Source organism: Octopus sinensis, linkage group LG30, assembly GCF_006345805.1.
Source record: "Octopus sinensis linkage group LG30, ASM634580v1, whole genome shotgun sequence".
Classification (NCBI taxonomy): Eukaryota; Metazoa; Mollusca; class Cephalopoda; order Octopoda; family Octopodidae; genus Octopus; species Octopus sinensis.
Genome location: NC_043026.1, coordinates 2,817,557 through 2,831,360, shown reverse-complemented (window position 1 = coordinate 2,831,360; position 13,804 = coordinate 2,817,557). Strand labels below are relative to the sequence as shown.

General features: G+C 41.8%; 2 protein-coding genes across 2 annotated transcripts in view; one reads left to right on the top strand and one right to left on the bottom strand.

Moving 5' to 3' along the window:
• LOC118768486 (putative uncharacterized protein DDB_G0282133) overlaps positions 1–13,804 on the top strand; it is a 389,663-nt gene that overhangs the window by 145,170 nt on the left and 230,689 nt on the right. The gene's annotated exons all lie outside the window — the stretch shown is intronic.
• Positions 1–13,804, bottom strand: part of LOC115226294 (eIF-2-alpha kinase activator GCN1) — a 156,044-nt gene that overhangs the window by 100,110 nt on the left and 42,130 nt on the right. Inside the window, exons 11-17 of the mRNA XM_029797282.2 lie at positions 11,681–11,833; positions 10,926–11,023; positions 8,536–8,611; positions 7,832–8,077; positions 4,288–4,363; positions 3,281–3,440; positions 446–620 (exon numbers count right to left, since the gene is read on the bottom strand). Of these exons, the coding sequence (XP_029653142.1) occupies positions 446–620; positions 3,281–3,440; positions 4,288–4,363; positions 7,832–8,077; positions 8,536–8,611; positions 10,926–11,023; positions 11,681–11,833 (984 nt within the window). The remainder of the gene's footprint in view (positions 1–445; positions 621–3,280; positions 3,441–4,287; positions 4,364–7,831; positions 8,078–8,535; positions 8,612–10,925; positions 11,024–11,680; positions 11,834–13,804) is intronic.

The following is a 13,804-nucleotide window of genomic DNA, read 5'->3' as shown; positions in this document are numbered from 1 at the left end:
GTGGTAAGAATCTTGCTTCTCAACCACAATGTTCAGGGTTCAGTTCCACAGGGTGCCAGACGAGGCTGGCAACGACCACGATCGGATGGTGCTTTTTACGTGCCACCGGCACGGAGGCCAGTCGGGGCGGCACAGTTGTGGCAAATTTTTATCCTACGCAAATGGCACCTGTGCCGCTGGCATGTAAAAAGCACCCATTACACTCTGGGAGTGGTTGGCATTGGGAAAGGCATCCAACTATAAGAAACTATGCCAAATCAGACTGGAACCTGGTGCAACCTTCCAGCCTTGCCAGTCCTGGTCAAACCATCCATTGTCCATGCCAGCATGGACAATGGATGTTAAATGAGGATGAGGATAAATGATGTAGTATATAAGTTTGGTGATGCAAATAGAGATGTGAAAGAAGAGAGACTAGTGAGATGGAAGCAGGTGAAGTACTTACCAATTATCGGATGATGGGCAGAGATGAAAGCAGCAAGAGCCAAGGTTTCAATTTCCGATGGTTTGGGATCTGGTATTTTGCAAAGTGCAAGAAGGGCATTGCCAAACACTTTGGCATCGATCTTCTTAGTATCCTGTTCTTCAGAATCTTCACTCAGAGATGGAGTTGTTGGAATCTGTTGGAATAAAATCATCATCATCATCACCATAACATCTATTTTTCCAATCTTGCATGGATTGGACAGAATTCCTCAAGGCTGATTTTTTTAAGGTTAGAGGCCCTTTGAGTTGCGAAACCCTCACCAGTTTCCAAATAAGGTAATATTTATCATATTTTCCCTTGAACAGACATCGTCATGAATACTTTGTTACCATGGTGATAGTATGGAGGTGCCAGAATGCACACACATGGTAACATGTCCACAATGGACATATAGCACAGATCATGGAGATGCAAGGATGGAATGAGGTTGAGGGTAAATAGGGGAGAACAGTATGTGTGTGTGTGTGTGTGTGTATCCATGCTAGCCGAGTCAACGTGACCCCACTGAAGAGGCTGCGGCACAAAAGCCAAAGCTGATGACAAATCAGTAAAAACGTTCATCACTCACTCTAACAAAAATATGAAACCTTCTCTAAAAGACAGATCCTTTGAGGAGAGGTTTGAGGTATGAGAGAGGGATAGAAAGAGGTGTCCTGCTGTAGAGGGGATACGTGGTTACGCAATCAGAGGGAGGGAGAGAGAGAGATGGTGCTGAAATGTCAGGGCATACTCTCAAGGTGCAGGGATCAGAATATAAGTGGGATGGGGGAATATTAAAGGTGCATAAGTAGGGAGTAGGGATTTCACATGAATGCAAAAAGTGTGCGGTTGGGGAGTGCAGTGAAACCTGGGTTTATAGATAGGGGGGGGCAACAAGATAGTAATGATACAGTGAACAGGGCAGTGAAAGATGAACATAAGTATAGGGCATGAGAAAGAGATGCAGTTTGGTTTGTTGGGTTAGGGCATGTGAAACTGATGTATGTATGTATATATATATATATATATACCGGAGTAAACACATAAATGTGAAACAAGGTGGAAAAAAGAGTACTCAAATACCAGTGGTAGAGTAATATGCTTTATTTAAAGCAGCAGAAAATTCAACAAAATTCTAGCAAAAACTGTCCGATAAACGGCAACGGGAAACTCAGAGTAACAGGTTTTGTTGAATTTTCTGGTGCTTTAATTAAAGTATATATATACATATATATAATATATATATATAAATAATTTACAAAATAAGGGCAAAAGAAAAATTCTAATGCCAAATATGCCGAAAAAAAGACAAAATTGTCAATAACCATTTTAATTAATCCCGAAATTGGGACCAATACGGTAATAACGGATTTTTTAGAAATTTCTATCGGTTATTTCGAGATGCATAAATTAAAATGGTTATTGACAATTTTGTCTTTTTTTCGGCATATTTGGCATTAGAATTTTTCTTTTGCCCTTATTTTGCAAATTATTTATAAATTTAACCTTTAAAGGTATTTTTTGATATGCTGGCTATTGATAAAATTTTTTTCCCGAAAAAAATTTTATCCTACATTAGTTGTATATATATATATATATATATATATATATATATATATTTAAAAAGTAATATGTACAATTACTCAATAGTCAAGATAAAACTCTGAGTTTCAGATGCCGAAGTGGAAATCCACAACACCATCTCTTTGGTTATCTGGCCATCTGAAAAAACGCTATGAAAAAATATCGTTATATAAATACTGTTTTCTTGTGCTTGTGCGTATATAGATGTATGTATGAACTTTTACGGTACGCATGTGTGTGTGTGTATGAGTTTGTATATATATGCGTATATATTTGGCGAAAAATGCGAGTGAAGATGTGTACGTTTTCATAGTGACGTATAAGTACGCACATGGATCCGCAAGCGCACATGCGAGAGTATGAATAGACATGTTTACTATGAAATTTTAATCTTATTTTATATAAGTAGCAGAATTATAACACAGTAATTTCCCTTTATATAATGGTATTTTTTTCAGATGGCCAGATAACCGAAGAGATGGTGTTGTGGATTTCCACTTCGGCATCTGAAACTCAGAGTTTTATCTTGACTATTGAGTAATTGTAACATATTACTTTACAGATAAATTCCTCTATTTACATAATATTGAGGTCTCTTTCTTTCTCTTGTTATCTTACCGTTTTTACCTTGTCGAAGATATGTCTCGCTTTCACCTTCGAAACGTAGAGTAGATGAAACCATAGCGACTGAAGAAGGGGTTTTTTCTTTGTGTTAATTGTCCTGTACTCTATTTTTTTGTTGTTTAAAAAAAAATGTCCAGTTCCTTGGGTTTGTGTCTATGTTTTCGTTTCTCATTGTGTTCGACGTCCTTTTGGTGTCCTGTACTCATATATGCGTGTAGATGTACATGTAGAGGTAGGTACGTACATATATGTTTATATATATGCAGATGTTTTATTTTATTTATTAATATAGAGCTGGCAGAACGGTTAGCACGCCGGGCGAAATGCGTAGCCGTATTTCGTCTGTCGTTACGTTCTGAGTTCAAATTCCGCCGAGGTCAACTTTGCCTTTCATCCTTTCGGGGTCAATAAATAAAGTACCAGTTTCGCACTGGGGTCGATGTAATCGACTTAATCCGTTAGTCTGTCCTTGTTTGTTCCCTCTATGTTTAGCCCCTTGTGGGCAGTAAAGAAATATATATATATATATATATATATATATCCTAAATGTTACTGCTAAAGATGGTGCCCAGAGTTGTAGCATGAATCAAAATAAACGTCACTTACCTTCATGGAGGTCAACACGTTGTCCAGCTCAGCTATGATGGCCACCACCATCGACAAGCGATCGCTAAGGTGGAAGACACGTTTCAAGCACTGCATTGATTGCTTCCGCACCAACCAGCTGGAGTGGGTGAGGCCGAGCACGAGGGCTTTGTACAGGGGCCTGTTTGAAAGGGAGACAAAGACATACGCATACATTATTCTTTTATTCCTTTTACTTGTTTCAGTCTGTGGCCATGCTGGAGCACTGCCTTATAGGTTTTTCTTTTTTTAAACCAAAAAAAAAGAAAAGAAAAATCGACCTCAGGACTTATTCTTTGTAAACCTAGTGGTCTTGTTCTACTAGTCTCTTTTGCTTAACTAGTAAGTTACAGGGACATAAACACACCAACACTGGTTGTCAAATAATGGTGGGGGTGGACACACAGGCTTCTTTCAGTTTCCGTCATCTAAACCCACTAACATGGCTTTGGTTAGCCTGAGGCTACAGAAGAAGACACTTGCTCAAGTTGCCACGCAGTGGGACTGAACCTGGAACCATGAAGTTGAGAAGCAAGCTTCTTACCACACAGCCATGCCTGCGCCTCTATATTCACATTTTATAAAATTAATCTTGTATAATCTCGCAACTTTGAGATTTCGAAGACAAGATTGCTTATGTTTAGAATGGCATTGTAGGGTAGGTGTGAGAGGTCAGACCCGGTCCGTTTGAACATAAAACAGGAAGAACACTTTGGTCGGATAGGGGCCAGTTTAAATGCTGCAAGGGTTGAACACAAAGCTAAGAGACATAAAAGGAACAATGCCAAGTCCCGCTGCCAGTTGAGTGTGATCAGGGAGTGAAGAGCAGAGCAGAAATAAGGAGAGAACGAGGGAGGGGGGGGATGCTGTGCAATGTATGCAAGGGAGATAACTATGTTAGACATTGCAAATGTGAATTTGGAGGGAATTTGATAGGTTTCTAACCTGACATAGAATGCAAAAAAAAAAAAACAAAAAAACTTGCTTACTTGGAGATTTTGTTGAGATCCATTGTCGGAAAGTCCAGAATGAGTTTCTCAACCATGAAAATGAGATCGAGAAATGCTGCAATGGAAAAGAAAAAGAAAAAGATAAATGACACAACACTTCAATGAACTCAGTGACTCACCCATACCATGTCTCTTTATTCACCTTCACAACCACCCCACTCCACCTTGAAATAGGGTAGCTCTTATGACATGGGTATACACATATGGTGTAAAATCATCATCATCATCGTTTAGCGTCCGTTCTCCATGCTAGCATGGGTTGGACGGTTCAACTGGGGTCTGGGAAGCCAGAAGGCTTCACCAGGCTCCAGTCTGATCTGGCAATGTTTCTACAGCTGGATGCCCTTCCTAACGCCAACCACTCCGTGAGTGTAGTGGGTGCTTTTTACGTGCCACCTGCACAGGTGCCAGACGAGGCTGGCAAACGGCCACGATTGGATGGTGCTTTTTACGTGTCACCGACACAGGTGCTAGACGAGGCTGGCAAACGGCCACGATTGGATGGTGCTTTTTACGTGCGACCAGCATGGAGGCCAGTCGGGGCGGCGCTGGTAACGGCCACGTTCGGACGGTTCTCTTACGTGCCACCAGCACTGGTATCTCAGCTACAAAATGGTTGTGGTTATCTAAAAATTACCGATCGCAGAAATCTATGTTAACACAGAACACGCTCTGAACTTCTTGAACCTAAGTACAATACTCAGCATTCACTGTTCAACTACCAACAAGTCAAACTAACATGGTTAAACCAAATCAGTTCAACCAACGACGTTGACGATCCCAACTGACAGTTCATTCAGTTCTAATCTTCTGGAATCGATTAGTCCACCTTCATTCACAAGGGGGTGTTCAGGATTCTCTACAGCAAAGAACCTGTTCCTGTCATACAATCTGATGTATAATGAAACTGTATACCCCTCCCAGTAAAAATAGACCAGTCAGTCATCAAGGGAGAGTCGCAGGGTTGAGGGTCAACAGTTCGAGTCAGGGTCTTGTGGAGCTATCAGCAAAAGCAAGACAGAAGAAGCTGGTGTATTACTATTCTGGTATGAAGAGATACAACGGTATCCCACGACTAGTAACTATTGTGGCTACTAGTGTAAAACAGCAACTGCAGTACAACGGCAGTCACACATCACACCAGTGGGAGGAACCTACTTAACAACACAATATTTCACAAAGCCACCTCCCTCAGCACTACTTCCTCCCTTGGTAATCTTACCAGTGCAGGTATCATGCAAAAAAGCACCCTGTACAATCTGTAAATTGATTGGCATTAAGAAGGGCATCCAGCTGAAGGAACCAGGGCAAAACAGACAGAAGAGCTTGGCAGTCTTCTGACTTGCCAGCCCCAGTCAAACTGTCCAACCCATGCCAGCATGGAAAACAGACACAAGATGGTGGCATTGAGGAGTATTTTGTCTGGCATGCTGACAATTCTATCAGGTCACTGGACTTAATAATAATTGTTTGTTTGAGGCACAAGACCTGACATTTTGTGGGAGGGGACCAGTCGATTATATCGACCCCAGAATTTCACTGGTACCTAATTTATCGACCCCCAAAGAATGAAAGGCAAAGTTGACCATGGCAGAATTTGAACTCAGAACATAATGATCGGCAAAGTACCGGTAAATATTTTGTCCAGCATGCTAATGGTTCTGCCAGCTCACTGTCCTAATAATAAGAATCTTTTCAACTATATACATACATATGTGTGTGTGTGTGTGTGTGTGTGTATAACCCTTTAGCATTGAAATCACTCTGTCAAATGAAATGTTTTATTTATCCTGTGCTGGTGGCACATAAAAAGCACCATCCAAATGTGGCCGATGCCAGTGCCAGCTGACTGGCCCCTGTGCCGGTGGCACATAAAAAGCACCATCCAAATGTGGCCGATGCCAGTGCCAGCTGACTGACCCCTGTTCCGGTGGCACATAAAAAGCACCCACTACACTCTCGGAGCGGTTGGTGTTAGGAGGGGCATCCAGCTGTAGAAACCTTGCCAGATCAGACTGGGGCCTGGACCGGCCCCTCAGTTTGCTAGTTCTCAGTCATCCTGTCCAACCCATGCCAGCATGGAAAGCGGACGTTAAACGATGATTGATGATAATGGACATGGTTTTGAATTAACCCTTTACCTGGCAAAGACGAGTTAACTCAACTTTACCGAATTTGTCTTTTCCAGAATGTGACAGGTACACTCAGCCAAAACATAATTTCAAAAACAGCCACAGACAAATTCACACGTCAATTGGCATTTTTCAGTTTTTACTCTTTTTTTTTAATTAAAAAAATTTTTTTTACAAATTACACCCAGACATCAAGCTCAGAAAAATAAATACATATAAAAAAAAACCAGATTTTTGAGAAGACATACAAAAAAAAAAGTGTAAAATAAGATAAAATATGTAATCCCCTTTTACTTTTGATGATAATGTTAAAAAAAAAAAGGCAATTAATAAAAGAAATAATATGGGAAGGCAAGTTATCTTGTTTTTACCAAATCTTCAAAATAAAATTTCAAGTGAAATATTAGAAATAAGCATTATTAAATCTCAGAATGAGATGTAAACAGTAATTGCTCGATAATGTAAAGTATAGAAACCATCTTAATATGGCTAACCACAAAGGGGAGGGGGTGTTACTGTAGCTCTATAGCCCCAGGAGATCATCGTCTCCAGCTGGCTTTAGACACCATTTCAGTGCCCTTGAAGTATTTGCAAAGGGAGGCCATCCCTTCCTCGCAAGCCTGAGTGATACGCACGGACCGGTTTCGAGATTATTGTCTCTTATCAACGGGCGGTAACCACCAGGTCACGATGAAAGACAAGGCTGCTTTGCAAATATATAAGAGTTTTTCTAGTGACGTCTGCCACTGATTTCGAAAAACTGACTGTAAGCATTATTAAATCTATTAGAAATAGACATTTCCATAATCAATATTAAAAATACTATTAAAAAAATTCATCTGAAAATGAAGCATTTTCTCCAAAAACTTTCGCCTGGAAGGGGTTAATCAAGCATTATTTTGTAGCTTTGAGATTTGAATGATGTCATCATCATCATCATTTAACATCCGCTTTCCATGCTAGCATGGGTTGGACGGTTCAACTGGGGTCTGGGGAGCCCGAAGGCTGCACCAGGCCAGTCAGATCTGGCAGTGTTTCTACAGCTGGATGCCCTTCCTAACGCCAGCCACTCCGTGAGTGTAGTGGGTGATTTTATGTGCCACCGACACAGGTGCCAGACGAGGCTGGCGAACGGTCACGCTCGGATGGTGTTTTTTGTGAGCCACCGACACAGGTGCCAGACGGCCACGCTCGGATGGTGTTTTTTGTGTGCCACCGACACAGGTGCCAGATGAGGCTGGCAGATGTAATTGTATATTTTTAGATTGACATTGTTGGGTAGGTGTGAGAGTCCAGATCTGGTTAGTTTGAACATAAAACAGGAAGAACACTTTGGTCTGGATGTGACTGGCTCAACTGCTAAGGGAGTTGAATGTGAAAGAAGAACTGACCTTCATCAGACAGGGAAGAGAGGCTCTTGTCGTTGAAGAAGAGCAGTTTGCTGGCATCAAGGACGACGTTCCAGAACTGGGCAAGCTTCGTCTCATACTGGATGTCAGCCAGGCTCAGCTGGAGCAACAGACGGGAGGCAGACAAGGCCTCCGTGACTAATTGTGTCTGATTGGGTTGATTGCTGGCCTTCTCAACGACTTGCAACAGGAGGGGCACCACTTTCTGTGCCTGGAGTAAGGTGTCACCTGATGGAGAGAACAAGAGACGGAGAGTGAGTAAAGGAGAGCGGGGGGAGGTAAATAGATGGGGGAGAGAGTGGGAGGGGGTGAAGTGCAGGGCAGGAGAGAGGGAAGTGAGAGATGGCAGGATGTTGAGTATAGGATAAGGGAGGGGAAAAGCTGGAGGGTAGGGGAGAGGTGAAGTGCAGGGGATAGAGGGGAGAATGGAGAGGGAGTGAGAAGCTGAGTATAGAGTAAGGGGGAGAGAAAGAGCAGGGTGAGGTGGAGGAGAGGAGAGAGAGTAAGAGGGTGACAGATTGAGTATAGAATAGGGAGGGAGAGGTGAGGGGCAAGGTGGAGGATAGGGGAAGAGTGAAGGAGACAGAGAGACACAGTGTGGTAGAGAGAGAGAGAGAGAGAGAGAGAGAGAGAGAGAGAGAAGGAGAATAATGCAAAAATAAAAAGAAATTATGGCCAATAATTACCATGAAATGCAGAAACCATACAACATATGTAGGCATTGCGTACCGCAGATGTGGAAGTCTTAAGGGTGAGTCCTTTCTGGAAAGGCAGAGAGAAGACAGAATCATTTGTTTGTTTATTTAACACTAGCAGCGTTGCTCGGATTTGTAAGGGAAATAACTATATAAGCAGTTTTAGAGAGTTACTTCCCTTATATAAACCAAGCAAAAACTGCGGAAAAATGATGGCAAATTTTTTTTAAATCGTAGACTCATTGTAGACGCGCACTAATACCTAGAAGGGCTCGATATGAATCACGACTATAAGATACCCGCTTTTGGTTAAACTGCACCGCAAAATGTGGGAGTAGTTAGGAATCTAAATCGGAGTAGACAGACACACACACAACTTCAGTTTTATATATAAAGATATAGGCAGAGGCATGGCTGTGCGGTAAGAACTCTGCTTGCTAACCACATGGCTCCCAGTTCAGTCCCATTGCATGGCACCTTGCTCCAGTGTCTTTTACTATAGCCTTGGGCCGACCAAAGCCTTGTAAGGGCATTTGGTAGATGGAAACTGAAAGAAGCCTATCATGCGTGTGTCTGTGTCTGTTCCCCACCAACAGACACAGCAATTGGTGTTGGTGTGTTTACATCCCCTGTAACTCAGTGGTTTGGAAAAAGAGTCCAACAGAATAAAGATGAGGCTTTACCCAAAAATGAATAAGTACTGGAGATGATTTGCTTGACTAGAATTCCTCAAGCCAGTGCCCCAGCTTGGCCACAAATGACTGAAACAAGTGAAAGATAGAAGATAAAAGATCCATTTTTCAACCATGCTAGCTTGAGTTTGGATGGAGATTTCTCTTACGGGCAGCATTTTACAACGGGGTGCTCTTGCAGTCACCAACATTTGTTTTGCAAGGATTCAGTCAAGCAATGGCAACGCTACGATGAATTTGCCCTCCATTCTCCTCCAGCTTTGTCAGTTTATAGTATTTGCCATAGGAATCAATGGCCAATTCAGCAAAATAGTAATGAGAAAATCATAAAATAACGAAGATGGCTAGACATATATTTTTACTATTATTGTTTTTTGTATTTTATATTCGTGTGGCATCGTCCGTTTTTCTGTCCTTGTTTCGTATACATTCGATCCTTTTTCCAAGAAATCTAATGCCCGTAGCTTAGTTTTTCCTTGGGGCTGGCCGGATCAGAGTGATCTCAAGATTAATCAGCCGAAATTGCGAGGATGATCCGGTTCTTGACTGAAGATTGAAGGCTTCGAATGTCCCGTCCGGGTTTTTTGTATTGTCTTCTAAATGTTTTGCGTTCTTGTCCCAGTTTGTATTTTTTTACATATACATAAATATATATATATATATCCCTCTCTCTCTCTTTGGGAGAGGAACTGAGCAGCTATACGCACATATACACACACGGCAGTAACTCCCACCTACCGAATTCAATCACAAAGCTCCGGTCGGCTCAGGGCTATAGTGGAAGACACCAACCCAAAGTGCCACGCAGTGGGACTGAACCCGAAACCATGTAGCTAGGAAGCAAGCTCCCTAACCACACAGCCATATATATATATAATCATTGGGCATGGGTTGGATGGTATGACCCGGGCAGGTAAGCTGGAAGGCTGCACCAGACTCTTGTCTGATTTGGTATGGTTTCTATGGCCTAAAGCCCTTCCTAAAACCAACCACTATGAGAGTGTAATAATAAGCTTTCATGTGTTACCATTACGGGTGCCGCCATTTGTGTGACACCAACATCTGCCACGGCTACAATTTTACTTGGCTTCATGGGTCTCCTTCTCAAGCATGACATAATGCCAAAGGTCACGGCCATTGCCCCTGTTAGGCCAAACACTCGAAAGGAGCTTTTCCCATGCCACCAGCATCAGCTCCTTTGCCTCTCTGAGGCCCAACACTTGAAAGGTGCTTTTTATGTGCCACTGGCAAGGGTGCCATTGATGTGACACCAGCCATGACTATGATTTCACTTGGTTTGAGGGGTCTTCTCAAGCAGATCACCAAAGGATTCAGTCACTGTCATTTGACTGTGGCCATGCTGGAGCACTACTTTTAGTTGAACAAATCGACCCCAGGACTTATTATTTGCAAGCCTTATTCTATCAGTCTCTTTTGCCGAACTGCTAAGAATGTAAAAATACCAACATCAGTTGCCAAGCGATGGTGGGGGGGACAAACACAGACACACAGGCTTCTTTCAGTTTCCATCTACCAAATTCACTCACAAGGCTTTGGTCGGTCCGAGGCTATAGAAGAAGACACTTTTCCCACGGTGCCACACAGTGGTTGGGGGAATAAAGTTTATGTGCCACAGGTAATAGTTGCATGGATGTGGAAGTGTGGAGGCAGAAGATGAAGCCAACTTACCTTGAAACCATCAACGAGGGCAGGCGGGACTTCAGTGTGTAAACGTGAACACCAGGAGGTTAATACTTGGAGTATACAGACCAACGTCCCCTCATGAACTGCAACAGTAAAGGACAGAGAAAGGAGATGACCGTAGTTGAGTGACACACAGACAGACACACTGATCGACTGGTCAGTGTGCAATTACATGGATCACCAGACAAACACACATCACTGTACACAGCGGCACACAAATATATACTATACACATGCACACACACACACCATGCTATATACATATACATCCCCACACACACACATATACAGGCGGCGAGCTGGCAGAAACGTTAGCGCACTGGGCGAAATGCTTAGTGGTATTTCGTCTGTCGTTACGTTCTGAGTTCAAATTCCGCCGAGGTTGACTTTGTCTTTCATCCTTTCGGGGTCGATAAATTAAGTACCAATTTCGCACTGGGGTCGATGTAATCGACCTAATCTGTTTGTCTGTCCTTGTTTGTCCCCTCTATGTTTAGCCCCTTGTGGGCATTGAAGGATATATATATATATATATATATACACACACACACATATAAATACACATCCAGTCTCCATACACCACTACACAGATATATACATTACACAATGCATACATACATACACTCAATACTTTGTATGTACCATAAACACACACATCCATCCATCCATCCTTAACATCCATCCAGTTCATGTGTCACATGCTACACACAATAAGATTAACAAGAGAAGTGCATACTGACCTTCTTGCCCCAGGATGGGAATGAACCGTTCTGTGATAGAAGCTGTGAGTTTCTGGACAACAGCCACACCACTGACCACATGGTGACTGAGACTGTTGATGCCATTTAGAACACCAATGCGTTGGTCAGCTGAAATCAACTTGCCTTCCGAACCTGTGGTGGTGGTGACAGGGGTGGGAGAGAGAAAACTAATTAGAGATACTAATTAAAAATGGTAACAGAAATATAATTATGTCTGTGGAGCGGTTTAGTGTTAGGAAGGGTATCCAGCCAAAAAGGTCCCTGCAATAACTGACACAGTAGCCTTGGGTAGTTTTTCTACCTGGGTAGCTCCTGTGAACGGTCCTTTTCGTGAATGCATGGGAGATGGATGTTAAACACTGATGAAGAGGCAAAATGGGAGTTCTGTAATGACTGAGTGAAACTGGGTCTTTTTATTCAAATGTTTTTAGTGTTTTTACTTGTGATCAGATTGTTGAGAAAATTGGCAATATTTGCAGAAATGACAGCTTTTTTTTGTTAAAAAAAACCCCCTTTTGATACCATATTCCTCTTTCATCATCATCATCATTTAGTATCTGCTTTCCATGCTGGCATGGGTTGGACGGTTACTTTGACAGGATTTGGGAAGTCAGAGAGTGGCACCAGGCTCCAGTCTTCATTCATAATGCCAACAACTCCAAGAGTGTGGTGGCTTTTATGTGCCATTGGCACAGCTACCTTTACATTTCATTGGCACTGTACAGAATAAGAAATTCATTTGGCTTGACGAGTCTTCTCTAATTTCGACATTAATGAAGAATTTAGTAAAATAATTTCGTCATCATTAACCACCCTTTCGATACGAACCCGACTGAAGCCGACTTTGGCTCTCTAGTACAAATGTCATGTTTCTAAAAGTTCTGAATTAAAATCTTCCACCAAACCTTAGTCACAATTTTATATTTTTAACTGCTTAATGATAATGAAGTTATTTCATTAAATTCTTTGTTATATTTAAAATTAATTGAAAGAAACACAGAGCATCTCAACAGAAATATGGTAACAAAAGAGTTAAGAAAAAAATAATCAGTAGAAGAAATGAGAGGAGACATAAATGTGGTCCCTCTATATGCTAGAAATAATAGCAAAAATTTCCTCCATTCCACACCCTTCCAAATGCTTCTAATGTCCATTTGCCTAAATGTAGAGGTATATTTAACCCTTTTGATACCAACCTGGCTGAAACAGCCCCTGGCTCTGTAGTACAAATGTCTTGTTTTCAAAAGTTCTCAATAAAAATCTTCTACCAAACCTTAGTCACAATTTATGTTCCTAACACTAGCTTAATGATAACGAAGTTATTTTACTAAATTCTTTGTTACATTTAACCCTTTAGTGTTCGCATTATTCTGCTAAAATTAATCCTTTTTTATCCACATTGTCTTGAACTAATCAGGCATTATCTTGGAGCTATGAGATTTTGATGAGGTAGCTGTTAATTTTTAAAACGATATTGTAGGGTTGGTGTGAGAGACCAGCTCTGGCCAGTTTGAACATAAAACAGGTAGAATACTTTTGGCCGGATATACTCTTACTCTTTACTCTTTTACTTGTTTCAGTCATTTGACTGCGGCCATGCTGGAGCACCGCCTTTAATCGAGCAACTCAACCCCGGGACTTATTCTTTGTAAGCCCAGTACTTATTCTATTGGTCTCTTTTGCCGAACTGCTAAGTGACGGGGACATAAACACACCAGCATCGGTTGTCAAGCAATGCTAGGGGGACAAACACAGACACATATATATATATACATATATACGACAGGCTTCTTTCAGTTTCCGTCTACCAAATCCACACATAAGGCTTTGGTTGGCTCGAGGCTACAGTAGAAGACACTTGCCCAAGGTGCCACGCAGTGGGACTGAACCCGGAACTATGTGGTTGGTAAACAAGCTACTTACCACACAGCCACTCCTGCGCTGTTGATTTTTAAAACGATATTGTAGGGTTGGTGTGAGAGACCAGATCTGGCCAGTTTGAACATAAAACAGGTAGAATACTTTTGGCCGGATATGGCCGGTTTAAATGCTAAAGGGCTAGGATTAATTAAAAGAAACACGGAGCGTCTCAACAGAAATAAG